Below are 20807 nucleotides of genomic sequence, written 5' to 3'. Positions count from 1 at the left end.
AATATTTAAGAAGGGCTCCCACTTTCTTTCAAATGTGGTAAATTGATTTGATAAAAGTTGCCTATTAGAAGGCTGCCTTAATTTAGTTTTTTAAATGAAACATGCATGAGCAGGATAAATTGCTGTATTTTTGCAAGGAACTTAGTTCTTGGCAGCACTTCGGTCAGGATGGATAGGATATTGCTATGGGGTTAGGATTTCCTAGAGAAGCAGCTGAAAATGCTTTTCCCTCTTGGCTTCAGCATTTATGAAACACTGTTAGGTACTGGCTGGAAACTGGGGCTTTGTCAATACTCCCACATTAGACTTGACTTTTTCTGGCTCTTCAGAAAACTTTCAGTTTTGCAAAACAGCATCATGAGTTTGAAAGATAAATGCATAACATAGCCCAGATTAAAATTCTTCACAAGAGCTAATATTTTCACATAGACTTACTGCCCTCTCTCCTCCTGTCATCTGCAGAATTCTTTGATAGACTTATTTTTTATTGGGCCCTCAGGAGTGGCAAGTTTTAGATTGAATACCCCAGGGGGAATGGCAAGGCAAATCATGTTGTTGGATCAATTGTTCAGCTATCCCCAGACTGCTGTCTGTGTATCTGTTACACTTGAATCACATTTTCAAGCCTTTCTTATCAATCATTTGGACTAGAAATGCAGTTTAATTTTCTGTTGCATTTTTAAGCTGAAATAAGGGTTATGTTCTTGTTCTGTTATCCCAGAATCATAGATATGCTTGTAGAGCTCACATTAGTTGTGCCCCTGGCTTGCTTAATCTTAGGAAAGGATCCTTTCTTGTAGGAATGCATTAAAACTGAATTTATTTTACATTAGTTTGGCATGTACTAAGATGAATTTCAGCAGTTGTTGCATAAAACCTCCTCTTCACATGGCTGCTTTTTTTTCCTTTAACAACATGGGGTAAGTTTTAATTGGACACATTATTTCTATGGGTGATCTTATGGGGTTTTCCCTTGCAGTCACAGGCCATAACAAAACCTTGTTCCATGATTGATTTCAGTAAATTCTTTCTTCTGAGAAATTAATCTACTTTTACAGGAATAGGGGACAAATGTATGAATAGTCATGTAGGACTTTGTTATAAAAAGGAGCACATAGGAGACATGTCCTTTGATAACTAAGAACATTTCCTCTATTTTGTTGTCATTTGGCTTTGGTTTACAGTAAATGAACTTGCAGTGAGTGGAGAAGGGCTTGGGCAGTGAAGGGTTTTATAGCAGTTCTGTGCTATCTTCTTTCCCAGATTCTGAGGGCAAGAGGGAAAATGTTTTCAGTATTGTATACAGTCCTGGGCATCCCAAATGAGGCAAAGGTACATCAGCCCCTGCAGCTGCCCCACTTTATTTGAAGGGAATTTGGTTCCTGCAGCACTTGAGAGTCTCTGCAGCACAAAGGTGGCATTGAGCCATTTTTGCATCCACACCCTTTGCAAGGGGCACCTTGTGTGCCACATCTCTCACAAAACACAGTGCAGAATCTTGTAATGTGAATGACTGGCTTGGCAGCTCTGGAGTCTGACTTTTCTCTTTGCCTTCAAGAGGCACATCTGTTCTTCTATGTATGGGCTTTCTTCCCATTAATGAGCTGATCAGATGCAGTGTTTCTTGATGACTGGTATTCCAGCTTCCTGCCAGATGTGTGGGGGAGTTTTTGTTTTTGTTTTGTTTCTGATGAAGGGATATGAAGGTCAGCTCACAGGTCACTGATTTAAAAAAAAAAATCATTTTTTGGCATTGAAACTTATTTTTTCATTGCCCATTTGCTTTCTCCTGCAAAATCAGATGGAAGCAGCAGACACTGGACAGCTGCCAGTGTTGCAGGTGTAGTGCTTCCTTCTTGGTTGTAGTTGCTGCTTCCACTTGCACGTGTTCTGACTGGAGAGACCTTTGCTGGATACATGGAGAAGCAGCCCATGGGAGAAGTCATATCCTGAAAGTGCTGAAATAGGCAGGTGCAGGGCACCAGTGGAAATCTGACATGACTATTCTCATTTGCTGTTCCAAATACAAATTTGAAGAGACATTCATAGCAAACATTAGCCTTATTTTTCTAACACGGAGGCTCCCCAGGCCAGTGATCACAGTACCAGTCTGACAGAACTCAAAAAGTGTTTGGACAACACTCCTGGGCACAGGGTGTGGCTCTTGGGCATATCCTGTGGAGGGCTGGGAATTGGACTTCAATGGTTCTTTTGGGTCTCCTCCAACTCAGGATATTCTATGATTAAAAAAAAAATAAATTCAATGTCTAAATATCTTTAAGAGACAGCAAAACAAAGATGGCTCCTGCATTGTTTTCTGTGCTCTGCCTTGGAGATGCTTGCTCCTTTTTCTTACATTTCACCATACATAGTCAGTAATACTGCTGTGGATTCAAGCTGCTGTGAGTCTGGCAATTTTTGTAATTTCAGGCTCTGTACTTGTTAAAGATCCACCAATAGTCTGATAAAGACTATCCTCCAGGACTTTTCTGCACTAGGAATTTTATAAAAGGAGAGGGACCAACCAGACTTTAAACTTCAAAGAACTTAAAACATAAGAAAAACCCAAATCTACAACCTTTTTGTCATTATATTAAAAAAAAAAAAAATCTCCGCTTGATTCCTTTTAACTATTTTTCTGGCACTTCCATCTTTGAACAAGGGAAAGCGCTTTTTAGGGCTTGTTTTAACATCCTTTTTTTTAAATTACAGTAGTGTTACAACGTCATCATATGGTTTTGAGCCACTAGTCCTGTGTTGTCTTACTTCTACTAGGGAAATTTCTGTACAATTTGTATTTTCAAAATATGGATCATGGTTATACTTATCACCTTGAAAACATAATTTTTTTTTTTTAATTGGGAATACCAGATTCTGGGCAGTGTGCTAAAAGCTTTTGAGGTTAAGATTTAAAAGATTTCTTATTTTATAACCTCCTTTTCAATAATAAAACATTTTCATAATAAATTCTGAATTTGTATTTCCTTTTTTTTTGTTAGCTCACAAGGAGATGGGAAGACAAATTAATTGTTCAGTTTTTGCAGAGTGACAATTTGGAACATCTAAAGCTTCCTGTTCTTTGTCTTTTAGTTTTCTGCGTTTATAAACTTGAAGGTGAGCTAACTAACAAGGTAGCAACAGTTGTGGTGATGCAAAGTTATGCAGCAAAATAGGAGAGCTGTGAAGGACTTTTTGAAGCCATTTGGACACCTGCTTCTCAGCTGGAGAGATAAAATGATGGCAAAGGGATTTTTCCCAGATAGTTTTTCAAAATTCTGTCTCACACAGGGTAATGATCATGGAATGCACCACTGCACCATTCATTACTACAAAGTCTTAATACTGGTAATACTTAATTTCAGCATTTTTGATGAATATTCCACTATTTACTATCATCAGCTTCTTTTGACAGCTTCTACACAGTGAGAAATCACTTCATGGAATTCTGCTCACTGATGCTTAAGCTCTCTTCTCAAAAAGACTAGGTTGAGTTATTTCTAAATGATGGAAAGATTCTTGGTTATGATTTGTTGTCTGTATCATTTTACATACCAGGTATATGAAGTCTGTGTATGTATGAACATCAGTGCTGTAGCAAATAGCATAAACAGGTAACCCCGGGAGAGGAAAAATGTTGCTCTTCTCCAGGTGATGTAAACATCTGTATGAGCCTTTTGTATCTACCTCTTGAGGAGCAGATGCAGCTAGCTCTTAAATCAGAGTGTAACTAAATCAAGATATCAGTCAACTCCTACAAGAATCTGTGAATTCTTGCAATTCTGGCTCCTTTTTTATCATAAATAAGCCCGCTGTTGTATTTTGCAAAGAAAGTAATAACTTCATGTCCTTAACCTTGCAGGGCTTGGACAGTCACCCTAACCTGTATTAATTTTCTACTTTTTAAACTTCCACTATCTGAGGCTGCATAATTTACCTTGCATAATTGTCTTTAGCAATCAGAAATTCCTGTTCTTTGGGTTAATTAAATGTTTTCTGATACTGGTAATGAACCCCTGCTCTCTAAAACCCAGCAGGGTTAATCAAGAGGGACAAAAAATTGTTTATGAGACCCATTTGAAGGAAGTAAGAGAGTTAGTACTAAATCTGCTAACATTGTTTGCAGATATATGTGAGGTGTTTAGTACCATGTAGTCAAATCAGAAAAGTTCTGAAATACAGGCTCCCTCAGTAATTTTATTTCCAAGTTAGATTGGGATAATCAGGAAGAAAGTTAGTAGAAGATCACTTTAAGAAAATTTAGACTGCACATAGATTTTTTCACACTGAAGTACAGCTTAAGTGGCAGGATAAAGGGAGAATATATAGTTGTGCATTCCTTTGTTTTAGTAATCTGGGAAGTATTTTTCATGCTATCATATATGTACTGATCTGTGGTCTGTGACAGTTAGACTTTATTCTTATTATTCCTCTTATTTCCAAGCACATGGTGTTTCTTTTTTTATTGTGTAGAGAGAAATTATTTCAAAACTGAATGGATCTAGAAGCAGAACTAAATCCTAACAAAAGATTAAACTATTTACAGGTCCTGAGGCCTTAAGGTATTTTAGGCTAATATAAACAGCATAATGTGAAATGGGAATTTCAGTTTGTGGTAAATCTGTCTGTCCCCAGCAGCTTCAGATAAAATAATTCTATCCTTCTCGAGCACATCAATTTGCTACTTGGCGGTTCATGTATCAAAGAGCATTCTGTGAAAATATCAATATCATTGGTTAATATAAATGAAATTAATTTTTAAAGCTGGGCTAAAGGTTGACATCTGAAAAATTACATTACTTTGCAGAAGAGAAATTTCTGTCTTCCAGTGAAATTTCAGGTCATAAGGGCAAGTAATTTTCACAATCTTCAATGGGAACCAGTGAAATATGAACTTCATTGTCACCTAGCCCCAAAGCGATAAGATAAAATGAGCTGATACATCATTTGCTGTGGTTTTATCATCTCCTTCAGTAATTGGAAGAGAAAACATAAGAGTCCTTTACCACCCCCCTCCCCAGTCCCTTCACCACCCACACCCAGGCATAAGCCATTTTGCTCTGATCAATACAAAGGTCACTGAGTATTTATTTATTTATTTTATTTTTTTATGCCACCTAAAACTGTCTAGTGGAACATTAAAGTAATGAATATGTTTAATTGAGTTTGTCACCCATGAAAATGCTGAACAGGATTGTGTAACAGACTGTGCATGCTCACAGGGGGACTGGCTGCTGCTCACCGCCTGTGGATTTCAGTGGCTGATTTTGTAAATATCTGAGATTTAAAGCAAGCATCTTATTTGTTGTTTCTTTGAGAAACCTAAAATAAACCAATGAACAACTCTGATTTATTGAAGAGCATGCTGATGTTTAAGATTGTTAATAGTCTGATCAAATTCCCTGTGAATTCGGATGTGTTTAAACAAAGAGCAGAGTCACACTCTTTCAGTGTGAATCCTGCAGCCAGGAATTAAATTATACCTGGACAGTAGAATCCTAGGGTCCTCAGATGCAAGGCCAAGGTTAAGGTAGAAATCCAGGTTTCTTGTGAACTGAGTGTCAGATTTTGGAGCCTCTGAGTGCTGTAATTTTGCCTTCCTGACTACAAATAACTCCAAATGACCTAGAATGTTGCTAGAATGTATTTATAAATTTTCTCTCAACTGTAATCAAATTAGAATGTAAGTTAAATGCTCTATATTTTTATTCGGTGCTTTGTTGGATTTTTTTCTTTGTCTTGCATTAGAACTTATTTAAAATTAGACAAATGTGCATCAGCTTTTTAAATAAGCTATTTAGCTTTTATTTTACTCATGGCAGTTAAGTTGGCTGGCATATTAAAGTAATATAATTATTCAATTACTGTTTCAGTTCTATAACCCATTTGCAGACTTAATTACTTCTAGCCTATTCACATTTTCAAGATCAATAGTACTTTTCTCTAAAATAAAATAAAATATACGATAGCTGATTGGCTTGCTTAACAGGTAAAGCAAAATGTTCATTTAGTCTTCAGTAAAATATTACTTTTCTAATTCAGGAGGCAGCTGCAGTGATTGGGGTGGTTTTTTAACTATTGCTTGAAGTCTTTTACAACAGACATTGTTTATGATAAACATTCAGGAGGGGTTTGAAGAAAAGGTAGAATGGAATGGGGCATTTGTATAAAAAACTGAAAAATCACAGAATAGCTTCCAAGTAAATGAGCTTTTTTATTGGGAAATTAGCAGATACATCACTGTAAATTGTGAGCACTTATTTATGTATGATCTTAATTCGTGGTCAGCACTGTGCTAGCTGAGTTTTCATGCTACTCTGATTTCAGAGTCTCCTCCAAGTAGAATTTGAATCTGGCTGCTCTTTACTCACTGATTTCTTAGGGAGTTTCTGACAGCTGTGCAGTGTTGGGGCCATCACCATGAGTACAGAGACTGAGTACAGGTTAGACCTTCATTTCTAATACTTGAAGTGAAAAAAGGGACTTCATTCAAAGGGGGAAGTAATTTTGTATTTTTAGTAATGTTGTCATGATACCTGTTCATCTGGTGTTGCCAAAGTCTAATTACAGAGCAGTCTGATGAGATTTTTGAAACTGTAGAACTTAACAATTGCCTCATTAGTTTATATGTTTTTAAATGAAGTGGTAATAGTATAAATTGTCTTTTCTTTTGTAAAGTGTTGTATCTTTTGAAACAAATTAAATTTGCAGTAGATTGAACTTCAGTCTGATTTGTTGAATTAACTGAAATTTTGTGAATACTTTCTCACATGGGGAAGGCAGTATTATTTCTATAGATTAAATTAGATGTACACTCTCATTAGTCTCTGCTCCACAACTTGTTCCAAAACTGGTTGTGACAAAGGCAGAAATGAGTTGGTTTTAATCTCAAAATATTGTACGATGGTATGAAGAAGATTGCTGTTCTTAAATTCTCAAGTAGAGCTCTGTGTTGTGTGGCTTATGGGTGAAAACGGGCAAATGCAAAAGTAGTTCTTGAAAGTTGTAGTTCTGATGTCAGAAGTGATAAAAAAAATTAAATTTTGTTTGCCAGAATAAAAACGCTGAATTTGATTTGAAGAATGAGCCAGTTTCTGCAACTAGCAGTTTCTAATAATATTTTCCAGGGAGTAAAAGGCTGTGCTGGATTTTCCTGAGGAACACTTCGCCATAGACGTGCCAGCAATGTGTTTGTCCCCCGGCCCTGTCACCCGCCCTAGGTGGAGGCAGTGATGAGCGGGCAGCGCTGCGTTGCCATGGCAGCTGCTTCACTGGCGGGCCAGAGCCCTGGCTGGGGCGCTGTCAGTGTGCCCGCAGCTCCAGAGAGCACAGTGTCCCACTGAAGGGCTGCAGTTAAACCTAATCCACTTTTAATTGAACTCCAGAGACTTCGAAGTGAGGCTGCAGAGCAGGCAGAGGCTGCCTCAGCCCAGAATGGAGGCCCTGCTCAGCCCCGCCTCAGCTGCTTGTGTCTCCTGATCAGTTTTGTTAATGAGTGCTTCAGAGGGGCTTACAGCAGTGGCTGTGGTGGTTCTGGGATGCAGGTCCAGTTCCTGCTGTAAATCCTCTCCCTCTGAATTCAGTTACTTCACCTCTTTCATTGGCTCTACGAGGAGCACAATGCAAGCCGCCTCTGCTCTTTTCAAGCCGGTGCTTTTCCTTCCAGTTTTGAGGAGGCTGCAGGCAGCAAGCTCTGGGCATCATGTGAGGTTCACAGTCTCACAGAAAATGCTCACTTCACAGGATAAACGGAATAATTATTTAGAGTGCTGGTTTTACTCACACTATCCACATAGTAAATGTTTGAATTTGCCATGCGCAGACCAATAGGGACAAACAGGCTGTTGGGTTTTAATTGTGGCAGAAAAGTGGTTACCATGTTGCTATCTGTCTCAAAAAATCAAACATTGCAATTAGAAGCTCCAGTTTCAGGATCATAAGATGGATAAATATCATCAAAAAGTACCAAGAGATTTCTGTGCATGAGCCCTGCAACTTTGTCTCTTTTGTTACCTCTTTTGATGTTGTATTCTTTGAGGATATTTATATGCATGTGACAAAAACCAAGCACAGTGGTTCTGAGTAGCACCACAGAATTACACAAATCTGCCAATTCGTGTGGATGGGATAGGGGTGTATTATGGGAAGTGTCAGTGTGGCCCAAGTCTGTTGGTTTCCCAGTTCCAGAAATGTTTAGGAACCATTGACAATCTCTGGTCCTTTCATCACATTTCTAGAATTTTGTACTGGAAGATTTATATAGTTTTTTCCTTCTCTTTCTATGTGTGTGTGTTTGCTGGGAGAGAAGGTGGCACTTGTATTGAGGTGAAGATTATTTCTTTGTATGTTCTGATCTGTGTTATCAGCTTTTGGTTTGCCAGTCTTGCTTCTTTTAATTCACAAAACTGGTAAAATATTTTATGCTGTATTGTATAGTGCTTTCATAATGGTGCATCTGATCCCTGTGCTACAAAAATGCAGGTTTTATTTGTCAATATATGCTACATGCAAGGCAAAATCCTCCTTTGTTAAAAACCTGTAAACAAGTGATTGACTTAATTAACAGTCTTTGTTATGTTAAGGACTTGAATTTCACTTTTTCATTTTTGTACACAATGTATTTATTGCTCAAGTGAAATTGTGGTAAGAATGATGTTAACAAGGATTGCATATGAGTCTCTTTTTCTGTGATGGTTTTCTATTAAGTACTTTTGCGTTTGCTAAAATTGACAAATCTCAGATTTTCCTTCTCCTATAGTTTGTTAATCTGAGGTAGAGAAGTGTCCAGTCTCTCTGTCCTTTAACACTTACATAATTAAGCTTTGAAATGGAAAGGAAAAAGTGAAGCAACAAAGAAACAAAGTGGCTGAGGACTGAAAATGGAATTAGTTTGAATTGTGAAGGCAGACTAAGCATCTGTGTCTGTCAGATGGGATGACAGGAATTGTAACAAGTTACTTTGACAACCGCTTACTCCACAGAGAGATTATGCTGAGTTCATTTGCAGGTTTGTGTTTAACCTTAGCTGACAAAATGATACTTAACCTCTTACACAGCCAACCTTTCTAGTTCCAGAATTAATGAACACTGCCTTAACGATAAACCTAAGGAACATTCTTTTTCTTCACAGACCCTTTTTTCTTGCTTATTTGTTACAGGCCTGTTATTACAATGCTGAAGGGAGTGCAGATACATCTAATGTTACTAGAAATGCATTTCTGAATACAGTTTTATGCTTTGCTGAAATGCTGAACATTTAATAATGTTTTTGAAACTCTGAAACTGTTAGGAAAAATAGACAGTTGTATTTAAAGGAAAAAAATGCAAACAAATGTTTAAAATATTTAGCATGAATAATTGAATTTAGGAGTACAAGAAATGTATTAGAGATTCATAGCATGATTTGAAATTTGAGCATATTTTAATTTTGCTGCAGGTTTTGCATGTAATTGGTAGAATCCATGTTTGTGGGTCAAAGAGTTTCTCTTTTGCAAGGTATTCCTGTCCAGCTAACATATTTAAAACATCCTTTCTGTCTGTTTCTCCTAGATTCTGGCATATACAGAAGGACTCCATGGAAAATGGCTCTTCTCAGAGATTCGATCTGTCTTTTCCCGACGTTACCTCTTGCAAAATACAGCACTGGAGATATTCATGGCAAATAGAGGTACATACATGGCAAAATGAGCTTAAAGAAATTACAAGTGTGCATGTGGGGACTTGTGCATTCTCCTTGGATGTTTAGCCATGTCTGCTTTGACATGGATTTGTGTAGATAGAGGAAGGGCTTGGATTAAATGTATCGGTATTTGAGTTACTAATTTTTTGTAATTTAGTTTCTCCTTCCAATTCTCTTTTCAATGATAAATTATGATAAACCATGAAAACTGTGCATTATCAATGCCTCACTTTCATTTATATCCACAGATTTATTTGGCATTCTCTGAGGACTCCTGCTCAAGGCAGTCCTACCTCTGATCTGTTATGCATGAAGGATTTTTGTGTCCCCTTGGAGGGTTGATAGTTGTTAGTTAGACACACCAAGAGCAACAGAAGGAAAGAATTTCACTACTGGATTAGACCAGTGACTGCTATGCCTTCATGCTTTATTTAAAATGTAGAACATTGATTTGGTAATGGTATTGTCCAACAGAATATTAATCATGTGCATAAACACTTGTTGTACTCTCTGAAGTCCTAAATGGCCACTGGTGATACATAATTAGATTGTTATTTAGATTATTAGGTTGCTGTTTCAGAGGTGTCATTCACATGTTTCAGACAAAATAGGAAGATAGTATTTTGAACACTATTTCTAGAAAGTGTCTAGAATGTAAATTAGTAAATGTATGAACTAGTTAATACATACATTTTTTAAATTAGTTCTAGACAGTCAATCTGTGCATATAAGTTTAATTTCTATTCATAGAGGAAAAAAAATGGAGACCTTGTAAGATGTGCAACAGTGTCAACTTCTGTTGAAATTCCTGTTACTGATATATAAAAGGACTTCTGGAAATCTAAAAAAAAATATATCTGCAGCATCCTGAAGGAAACTTGTCAGATCTGTTGAGCACCTGAGCTTAGGGTTGTATTTTGTTGGTTGAGAAAGCCTGAAATGTGTAAAATGATGCTGTGTTTCTACTCTTGTACTCACAGTGGGTGTCATGTTCAACTTCCCTGACCAAGCAACAGTAAAGAAAGTGGTTAACTGTCTGCCTCGGGTTGGTATTGGTACCATCTTTGGACTACCCCAGACCAGGTATTTTACAATCTGCATTAGTTTTATCTGTCAGCTCTAAGAGTTGTTTTTATTTTCATCAATGGTTTGAAGCATTTACACCTACTAGTTTACAGAACATGGTGCAGGAAACCCTTAGAGAGGGGTATCTTGATTGTTGTGACTTAAATTTTAAATTTTTAATCAATACATAGAAATGGAATTAAAATAGTTTGGGATGTTTTATGTTGTGTTTTGTAGTTTTTTTATAGAGTCCAGGAAAAAATAAATCCCTTGGATTGCTACTATAGCCACTCTGTAAGAACATCAGGATTCTATTTACAGAAACAAATTATGTGTGAAAAATTTTAAATGTACATTGAAGACACATTTGCTCAGTATTTCACATCCATTTGTACTGATCAATTTGTTTGCAAAATAATGTAGGTTATTGAAAAATACAAACAGTTACAGTTTCCTTGAATGGTTTACCAATACCTGTAAAGATTTTTTAAACTAAAACTACATATATTTTTTTCTTTCCTCCCTAAGTGATGTGGGTTTGGTGTTTACAGATGTTTTTGTTATGAACAAAACTGTATTGGGAATTTTATGATAAACTCTTCTCTGTTTGATTTATCACTCCAAGGAATGACTTTACAGTCTTCTTTCACAAACATTAGGAAATCTGGCATCAAATTCTAAAAGTTTGAGTTATTTATGACTAACTCCCCAACACTGCCCAGAATTTAAACCTCAAGAGGATGGACTTCATAATGAAATTCTATCATCTTATCATTGTTTTCCTTTGTTCTTGAGGGATTTAAAAAACCACTCTTTAAAGATGACTTGATTCTTATGTGAAATTCTAAAAGTATTGTAATTTTATTATTTAATGATATTCCATCTCTAAATCTCCAGTAAAATATTTCTGTAATACATCAAGCCATCATAAAGCAGCTGAATTTGCACAGCTGTAAAGATTTCTGTTGGAAAGTTTTCAAATCTTGACATATCCAGCTGTCAGATGCATTAATTCTTTTTATTCTTACTAGATTATAAAACTTTAAAAATGAACTTCAAGTATCCAAGTGGCAGTTTGATCTCCAGAGAAATCTAGCCCAGACCTGGTAGAAGGAATATGTACTACTGCCACTAAAAATCAAGTATGGAAAAAAGGAAACCCCACCAGTTTTCTCATTATTTTTTTCCAATTTTCTTTGTTTTCAGACGCATTTCTTTGGCTAGTCCTCGACAGATTTTCAAAGCTTCCAACATGACCCAGCGATGGCAGCACCGAGAGATTTCCAACTTTGAATACTTGATGTTTCTAAACACTATAGCAGGTATTGCTAATTATTGTTCATCCAAATGACTGTAATTACACAGAAAAGGAGTTAGCCATGGCACAGTCTCAGCAGCCATGGGGCACAATTATTTTGCTCTTGTAATGAATAGGTTTTAGTATGTATGAGTGTGTCCTGAAAAACTTCACAAAAATCTTCCTAAGTTTACTTCATTCATAATTATGTTTATGTAAGACTAGAGAGGTATTCATAGCACTGTACTGAGCAGCCCTTAAAATCAGAATATCATGACTGTTGTGGGGGGGACAGGAAGTATATAGACTGTTGACTATTTAGTAAAGCCTCAGAAATAGGAACTCCTATGTCTTCAGTATTCTAAGTTTTAATTCTCGTAAGTACTATCCTCCCTAAATATCATAGGTACAACAAGTTTTCTCCCTAAATATCATAGATGCTGAGATTTCTAGGAAATCTCAGCCAGTGAGCAGAATATTCCTGGAGCCAATAAGTACCACTGTTACAAGGTGCATATCTGCTCTCAAAAAAGAGTGCAGTGCTTGGATTGCCAGTGCTGCTGTTCTAGGACACCATTAATCCAAACTCGAGCCTAATTTTTATCCACTTATTTTTGTCCTAACCACTCATTCTGTAAACACTGAGCTATATTTGGTTTAACATATCTTACTCCATCAGCTTCTAACCAGCTGGGCTTCAGTTTACTAAGTGGAGGCTGACTGTTGGGTCTCATGACATCCCTTTTATTTTCCAACTTATTCTGTCCTCTGAGCAACTTAGAAAATTTCTCAATTTTTAGCTGTTTTCTGTGGTGAAAGGTCTGTTAATTCCCTTTCAGGCTTGGCTCTTGCTAACACCATTGATATAACAAATGCCTGTGCTTGCACTAATTGCATTTTATACAAATGGTCACTTTTGGTGCTTGCTGTAATCAGTCATCAAGTCAGAGGTGCCAGGATGCTGACAGATTTTTAAAAGTAGGGGTCGATCTGCTCGCCTCGTTCCTGCACAAGCTGAATGAGGCACATCATGTTTTCTATGGCTCCAATGAATGACCCTTTTCAGCTTTAATATATTATTGAAATTATAAATTGAATTCTTGTCTGCTTGGTGTTGGAGGTTAGAAGAACCAAAAAGATGATGTTATGGAAAGAGGGATAGTTGAGTTGTCCATGATAGGGAGTTAAAAGAAAGATGATTACCCCAGTGTCATGTAAGTGGCCTTAATCCTCAATAACAGGTAATGTGCAATAAAGCCAAGTAATTAGGGAAAGACTGACTATATAATTTAAAAATTCTGCAAACCACGATGGAAAAATACTGAGAGGTGTAAGAAAACTGGAAGAAGAAAAATTGTGGTGGAGGTTTAGAAAATGTTTTCTGACAACCTTACAGATTGGGTTGTAAAATAGTATTCCTGGGAAAGTGGTTAGAACCTGGTTTTGGAGGATTTTAAGACCAGGCTGAACAAAATCTCAAGAACATGATGATTGAAGATGGTATGAATAAATAACCCTCTGCAACAATATAATAAAAAGAGACAGGATCCATGTAAAAACTGCATTTTAAATTTAGAAACTAGGCTTTGGGGTGTGTATGTGTGCATGGTATATGTTTAATCTAATTGAATATTTTGGTTTTATTGGAAGAAATATATTATTTCCATCTTAGATACATGAAGATGTACACATGAACCTCTATCTAGACCAAATTTTCTGTCCTGGTAAATGTTGGCGTATCCATAGATGGACAATGGGCAAGGATGAATTCCTCTCAAAGTGAATTCTCTAGATGGAACAGTTATTAATTGAAAAATTCTTCAGTCTGAATTCCTGAGCTACTTCATTCTTCTTTCATATATTGTATTTAAAACATTATGTAAAAAGAATGCTTTAGTTTTTAGTATCAACAAAAATCATTGACCCTCCATTTTTGGAAGAGTGTTTCACCTTAAGGAAATGGAAGACAAGATGATGTAAACAAGGAAGGAGAATTGCATAGGAAATGAATGAATTTAACTGTCAATCTTAGTGTATGCAAAAGAGTTTACAATTAAAGGGAAATGGGCTGAAATGTTTTAGATTAAATACTAGCATATTGTCAACTTTTCCATTATCCTTTCAATAAAGTAAAATAGAATATTGAAATTATAACAGATCTGAAATAAACTGCTGTTCTTTCAAACAGCTCATAAAGTTATATTGCTGTATCTGTAGAGATTGGTATTTTAGTTAAATGTAGCTCTTTATTCACAGTGGAGTTTTTTTGTTGCTTGTCAGGTCGAACTTACAATGATTTGAACCAGTACCCTGTCTTCCCTTGGGTTATCACCAACTATGAGTCAGAGGAGTTGGACCTTACGCTTCCCAGCAACTTCAGGGATTTGTCAAAGGTATTTGTCATTAAATATACTTTTATATTTTTATCATAGTAGTTTGTAGTCTTATAAACATTTTCTGTGCTTAGTACTATGTTTAGTATTAATGTTTCCTGCATGACCTTTAAAAGTGTTTGATTTCTTCATGTGTGTACTGATAATAAGAATCAGATTGTGTAAAAATGAATTATTAATGTATTCTTATTGCATCTGATTGTATCAACCCAATAATTGTTGTTGGAAGGTGCTCCTAGTTGGAACAAAGACATTACATTTCATTTCAAATTTTAATGAAGTCAGAAACGCTGAAGCTGTTAAAGATTAAAAATTAGCCTTTTTCTGTTTATTTTTTTCTGATGAGAATTGTACTTTTTCTAGTAGCAAACCCTGTGGTACCATTATATTTTAGGTACTTTTAAATCACTGCCAATATTCCAATGAGTAGAAACTTCATTTTATCACTTCCTCTGTGCACCCCTTCAGGTATGCTGGAGTAATGCAGCTGTCCTTAGTAAGAAGGACATTGGCAGGTTTGAGCAATTTTTCCAAACAATTCCTTTCTGGCGGAGTGGCCTTGTGAGTTTTTGCAACAGTCCCCCCACCATCTGCAGATTTTATATATAGACTGTTTGTGGAATGTGATTATTCTCTTGCAATGCTTTCCCAGAAGGGACTATTTCATTTTACAAAGTAGAAGTATCTCTCATTTTGTCTACAAGGACTGGGTGCACTAATCAGCAAGCAGGATTTTTTTCTAAAAGGTAACTTTTATGGGAAATGGTTGGCATGTGGAGCAATATAGCTAATTAGTAGAAAAGGTAAGGAGAGTATTTTAATTATAGCTCTTTTTTAAAGTCTTTTATAAATTGATAATTTGCTACTAAAAAATCCCCATGGAAGTATGGAAGCTTTAAAAGTTTTTGCTTTCAGTTTGCAATTGAATAAACTAAACACTAGTCTGTGAAAAGGGTTTATTACTGATTTAGTTTTTTTAACCTTAAAAAAGGTACTGTATAATCAGCAAATATTGAGACAAATAAACACACACACATATATATTATGTATATATATTTGAATATGTGTGTGTATAGGTATATTTGAGGACTGTGAATTTTGAATGTGTATATGTACACATTTAAAGCTAAAGCAGAGATTCTGAGGTACTATTGTTGTAACTTTTCCTAATAGTGTTACTTAATGTGAAGAAGTCATTAACTCTTAAGGTTTCTTAGAATGTCTGGCTGACTTAGATCCACATTCATGGGTAAACCTCACATATTTTATACATTAACAAATCTTTAAAAGGTAAACATTTATTTATATCTATCACCAAGCTAGAATACTTTTGTGAATTGCACTTAAATTAACATTGAAAACTTAAAAGTAATGTCAGCCCTGCATAGCTTGAGTTACTACACAAATTAAGTGTACTAATCATTAATAAATTCATTGGTGATTTCTGCAACCTCATTTTCCATTAACTTTTGTTAAGTGATGCTTCTGCATAGATCCTATCATTGCTGAAATAGTTGAAGACAAGGAAAAGAATTCTCCAAGTGCTGTACTTGTGAGAGGTCTGTTTTAATTGTATTGTGATTTGTAAAGAGTCAATTCAATCAGCACTGTAGTCCTGGTCTTTCTTCCTCCTTGAAAGAGAACATATTTTCCTTATTTTAAGTTAGGTAATATGTGTTTTTGTTATTAACATTGATGGCTTATATTGATTTCTCTGTTCATGAAAGGTGTTTTTGAGGAGGATTGCTAAGTGTGCTTTCAGTTCTGAGGGAATCTTTCCATTGCTGGTGCTGAGGGAGGACATTACTCAGATCTCATCTCTATCTACATTCAACCTTCTCAAGTATTTGATGGAAAACTGGGAGCTTTAAACAGCACATAATTATTGCATATATATTTACACACATATATATATGTATGTGTATACACACACACACAATGAGAGCCTTTATGCCATACCTGTTTCAAATAAAGCAGTTCAAGTTTTGGTTACTATTTTGGCAGTTCTAACAGTATCAACTCCATGTAGCTTAAATGTTAAACTTCATGTCAGATGATGAATTTGTGACAAGTATCTGGAAGACCTTGCTAAGACTACTAGGAAAATTTGTGGATGTTATGTATGTTGTGATATTTTCATTGTAGCAGTGTTATCTTGGGGGTAATGGTTCCAAATATGTACTAATTATGTATTTTGGCATGTCTATGCTTTTGCACTGCTAAATGTTTTAAAATATTTAAAGATATTTCACTTAAATGTCTACATGGTTTTAACAGTCATTCATTTCCTTTCCTTATGATGCCCAGAAACTCATCACAGTTTAGTGCTTCCACTGTGTAAAGAAAAGGAAAACTTTGATTTTGATCTGGCAGAAAGGAAGTCAGGTCAATATATTTTTCTTTTTTTTTTTAGTGCCTAAGACAATGAAGAATTTACTTTTTAAAACTTATTTAGAAATCGCAAGTTGTGTCAAATCTAAGTAATACTTTTTTTCAATGTGTCAGCTAGGAGTCCACAGTTAGTACAGATTTAAATAACTACAGAGTGTAGGTTAAACCAACTCTTTATTTAAGCAGATTCTTCTGGCACTGTTTTGAACATCAGTCACACAATGATAAACCAAAGCAATTGGAATGGATTGTGGTTAGTATTGCTGTCAGCCTGACGAACGCTCCTGACAAATGCCAGGAGTGCACTGCCAGTCTGTTACCCTTTTTTGACTCAAGTGTTCATTCCTTAAGAGGTGACTGTGCTTTGGAATGAGTATTGCATATTATATTTATAGTGGTATATATTTTATTTATACAACAGGCACAGTTTCCCACCTGAAAGTGTGGCCTTTTCTGTATCACTTATGTTATTCATGAGCACATTCTTTTCCTTATTCAGTGGAAGCAATAAATTGCATTGTATTTCTGAACTTGGATAAGAAAAGAAAATAGAAGTAAAAATACATGGCAAATACTGAGCTGTGTAAGCATGATTTTATACTCTCAAAAATTTGTTACAAGATCTTGCTGTATGCAAGGAGCTGTTGATAATTTTCCTTTCATAAGGCACAACATTTGTGTAAGATCATAAACTGATGTTACTGGAAGAAGAAATTTATGCTACTCTTAAATCTTTTCTCTGCAGTATGGCTACATGTGTACATAATAATATTTTTATTAATATTTTTATGTATTCCATGCAGTATTTGCTAAATCATCATCAGTTTTATAGAGGCTGTTATGCATGTAATAACTTATTTTCCAGTCAAGTGTACAAAAGCAACAAATAGCTCTCACCTTAGTGTAGTGAGGTGTTTAATTGGTATGTGGGAGCCACTAATATAAAACACACCTTGATGGAAGAGAAGTAGTAGATTTTTTTACTATGAAAAATTAAAGTAGTTTTGTTGTTCTGATGTCAGCTTTGCTGTTGGGTGTTCTTCAGCATGCCAACCTGAATTCTGTTGGAGGGTTCCCATTTCAGGAGCACAAAAGCACTGCTTATGAAAATTGTGCTTCATATTTTCCCTTGTGCAGAAGCAGATTTGAGATGGGCATTAAATTTGCTTAGTTATTTACCTCTTGGCAAAGAGACAGAAGCTAAAAAATGGTTTGATGTGAACCTATTAGAGTTTTGCAAATTTTTAAAAGAAATCTTTTTGTCTAGAGAGGCATTAAATCCTGTACAGATATGTTGTGACTCAAGTGCTTTCACATAGAAAATGTAAATTACCTTTTATTCAGTTAATGCTGAATACACTCAAAAGGAGTGCAGTTAAAACTGATGAACTCACCTGCACTCAGTGTCCTTCTAAGTATAAAGCATGTTCAAAAATTGGACATTAAGGGAGGATGAGAAGAACAGTGTGAGAAATAAAAAGAGTGGATGTAGCGGCAGTTACTTATTTTGATAGGCAATTACATCTGGAATTTAGGCACTAAAACTTTTGAGGCATGGCACTGCTGGGCTCAGCACCTGTCCTTCAGATAGGAAATTTGTTATCTGTATCTGTGACAAAAGGTACCCCTTAGTTAAAAAGTATTCCAAAGTCAGACAGGGTATCCTCAGAAGGAAGGTACAAATATTCTCCCTTTCAGGGTACCTCACATGAATCCCTGCTTAAAGCAGGATATTACAGGAAGTAAAATATTTCGAACTTTGTGTTAGAATCTGTGGTACTTACAAGAAGGCCCATTAAATTTTCTAGAATTTTGGATATCTCAAGAAACAGTGCTAGAGGTATTAATGCGAGCCTGAATGATACCTAGGATATATGTGATATCTGAAAAGGAGACACATATTTCGTTATTCATTTTTTAGTCCAGTATGGATTTTAGTATTTTTAGGATAAAGTATATTTCTCAGATCCTCTCCATTTTTAGATAACAAGTTTTCATGGGGGTTTTTTTGTGAAACACAAGTTGCTTCTTGGACGAGAGGAATACTTCATTTTCTCTAAAATGTACGCTGACAGACCTAAACATTTGACATAATCACACTGGGAGAAACTTTTAGGAGAAGGGAAGCATGCAGACAGGAAGTACTCAGAGCAGAACCTTTCTTGTGTTGGCTCCATTTAGGAAACAATAAAAGAGCAAAATCTGGCTAGGAGAATGAAGACCCTCTTTTCCTGATCTGGTTTCGTTGCATACACAGAGACCTGAAAAGGGAAGGTGGGAAGAGAATTGCAAAGACTGTCTTTGAAGGAAGCTGTGTAAGATTATTAAGTTCACATCCCATGTCAGTGCTAGAACTTTAGGACTATTATGGGATTTCTTTGTTCAGATTGGATAATCTGTTTTGTAATTAGAAACAGTATAAACTAAATTGCTGAGTAGTCTGTTATATTCCCTTGAAAGTTTTGACTTAATAAGATCATCTTTTCTCAGTTCTAAATGGGGAAAAGTGATTTTGTGAAACTCTGGAATGCCAGTGACGCTCAGACAGATGCCGTCATGGATGAGCGATAAAATGGGTTGATTATCCTTTCTGACAGCTGAGCCGCTGTGTCCTATCATTTCCAGAAGCACACTTGCCCAAATTGGGAGCCAAAGCTGCAAAGGGTCCCACGGGTCTGTGGCTGATGTGCCCCAGCCCTCCGTCCCTCTGTCCCCAGCCCGTGTCTGCAGCACCACGGCCAGGGACGCTCCCAGAGCGAGCCTGGCGCCTGGGGTTCAGCACCGCGGACAGGGACACCCGAGACACTTTCGGGGGAAACCGCGGGGACAGCTGCGGGCAGGACGGGTTTGTTGAAATGAAGGAGATGTTGGGTTGTTAAGGCCGACTTAGACATGGTCCTTAGAGACACTCAGCTGTTTGGATTTTAGTGTCAATTTCTTGTTTCACGTTAAGGACAGAGATTGATATTGCTGGCCGGGGGTCTATGTACAAATCACAAACGGGACAGGACTGTTGGGGAATGCACCTCGAGCTGTTTATTTTCCAGCATCAGTCTCATTGCATGGTTATGACAGTGGGAAGATGCTAGTAGCTCACATCCTCAGTAGCAGATAAAGAACTTAATAACTTACTTCAAAAGTTTTTTGACCAATCACACAAGGCAAAAACATACTGACAGTAGTTCTGTCCAACCACTATAGGCACACGTACCTTTGGTTAAAACAATGCTTGCTTATTTCGAATACAAGACCTGCTTGTAAGCCTTAAGATACAGTGCACAGAGCTCCATTATTAAGCTTAGAACTTCCTAACATCTGGCTAGATATACTTTTCTGTAGCTTAGGGAGTTATTCCAGACAAGCATTAATACACAAACCATTGTTCAATTTGTCCTTTCTTTTCTACTTCTTATATAATTTTTCTGCTGACAAACCTTATGGACTACCGCTTAGCTCCAATTGCAGTTCTGCTGTCTCTGAGGCCTGCCTTTTGCAGCCTTTCCAAAACCCTCTGATTTTAAGGATTCCCACAATTGAATTGATAGGTTGATTTGAGCTTCATGCAGCGTCTATCTCAGGACTTTTTTTCTAGCAAACATGTAATTTCCACAGTGGTCTGTTTCTCCACAACTCCTGTGGAGACCTGCTGAGGCTGGAACTTGACCCAAATCTATCTCTGAGATGATTTTTCAAAACATCCTTTCTGGAATCCTCCTCTGAGTGCAGATAGATTTTTAAAAACATACTCTGGTACTTTATGTTGCTCAGTGACAGTGTCATAACCATCCTTTTATAGCATCACCTCTGAGGGGGTTTTTTTGTATTTAGTTGGTTATTCTCTGGGTCATACCACCTCCTCTAAAGAATGTAACAAGTGGATGATAGAATGCTTCTCATTTCCATTCTTGCTTTTTCTTCCATGTTCTCCTCTCTTCCCACCACATGCTTGTTTTCTGAAGTTACAGGAAGCATACTATTTGTACTT

The 20807-nt window shown here is 36.5% G+C and overlaps 1 protein-coding gene across 1 annotated transcript in view; it reads left to right on the top strand.

The window, feature by feature from the left end:
- LRBA (LPS responsive beige-like anchor protein) overlaps positions 1-20807 on the top strand; it is a 370657-nt gene that overhangs the window by 239112 nt on the left and 110738 nt on the right. Inside the window, exons 41-44 of the mRNA XM_058804238.1 lie at positions 9547-9664; positions 10657-10759; positions 11948-12063; positions 14319-14431. Coding sequence (XP_058660221.1) covers positions 9547-9664; positions 10657-10759; positions 11948-12063; positions 14319-14431 — 450 coding nt within the window. The remainder of the gene's footprint in view (positions 1-9546; positions 9665-10656; positions 10760-11947; positions 12064-14318; positions 14432-20807) is intronic.

The sequence above is a fragment of the Ammospiza caudacuta genome, chromosome 4, assembly GCF_027887145.1.
Source record: "Ammospiza caudacuta isolate bAmmCau1 chromosome 4, bAmmCau1.pri, whole genome shotgun sequence".
NCBI classification, from domain to species: Eukaryota; Metazoa; Chordata; class Aves; order Passeriformes; family Passerellidae; genus Ammospiza; species Ammospiza caudacuta.
This window is presented reverse-complemented; position numbering and strand designations above follow the sequence as displayed.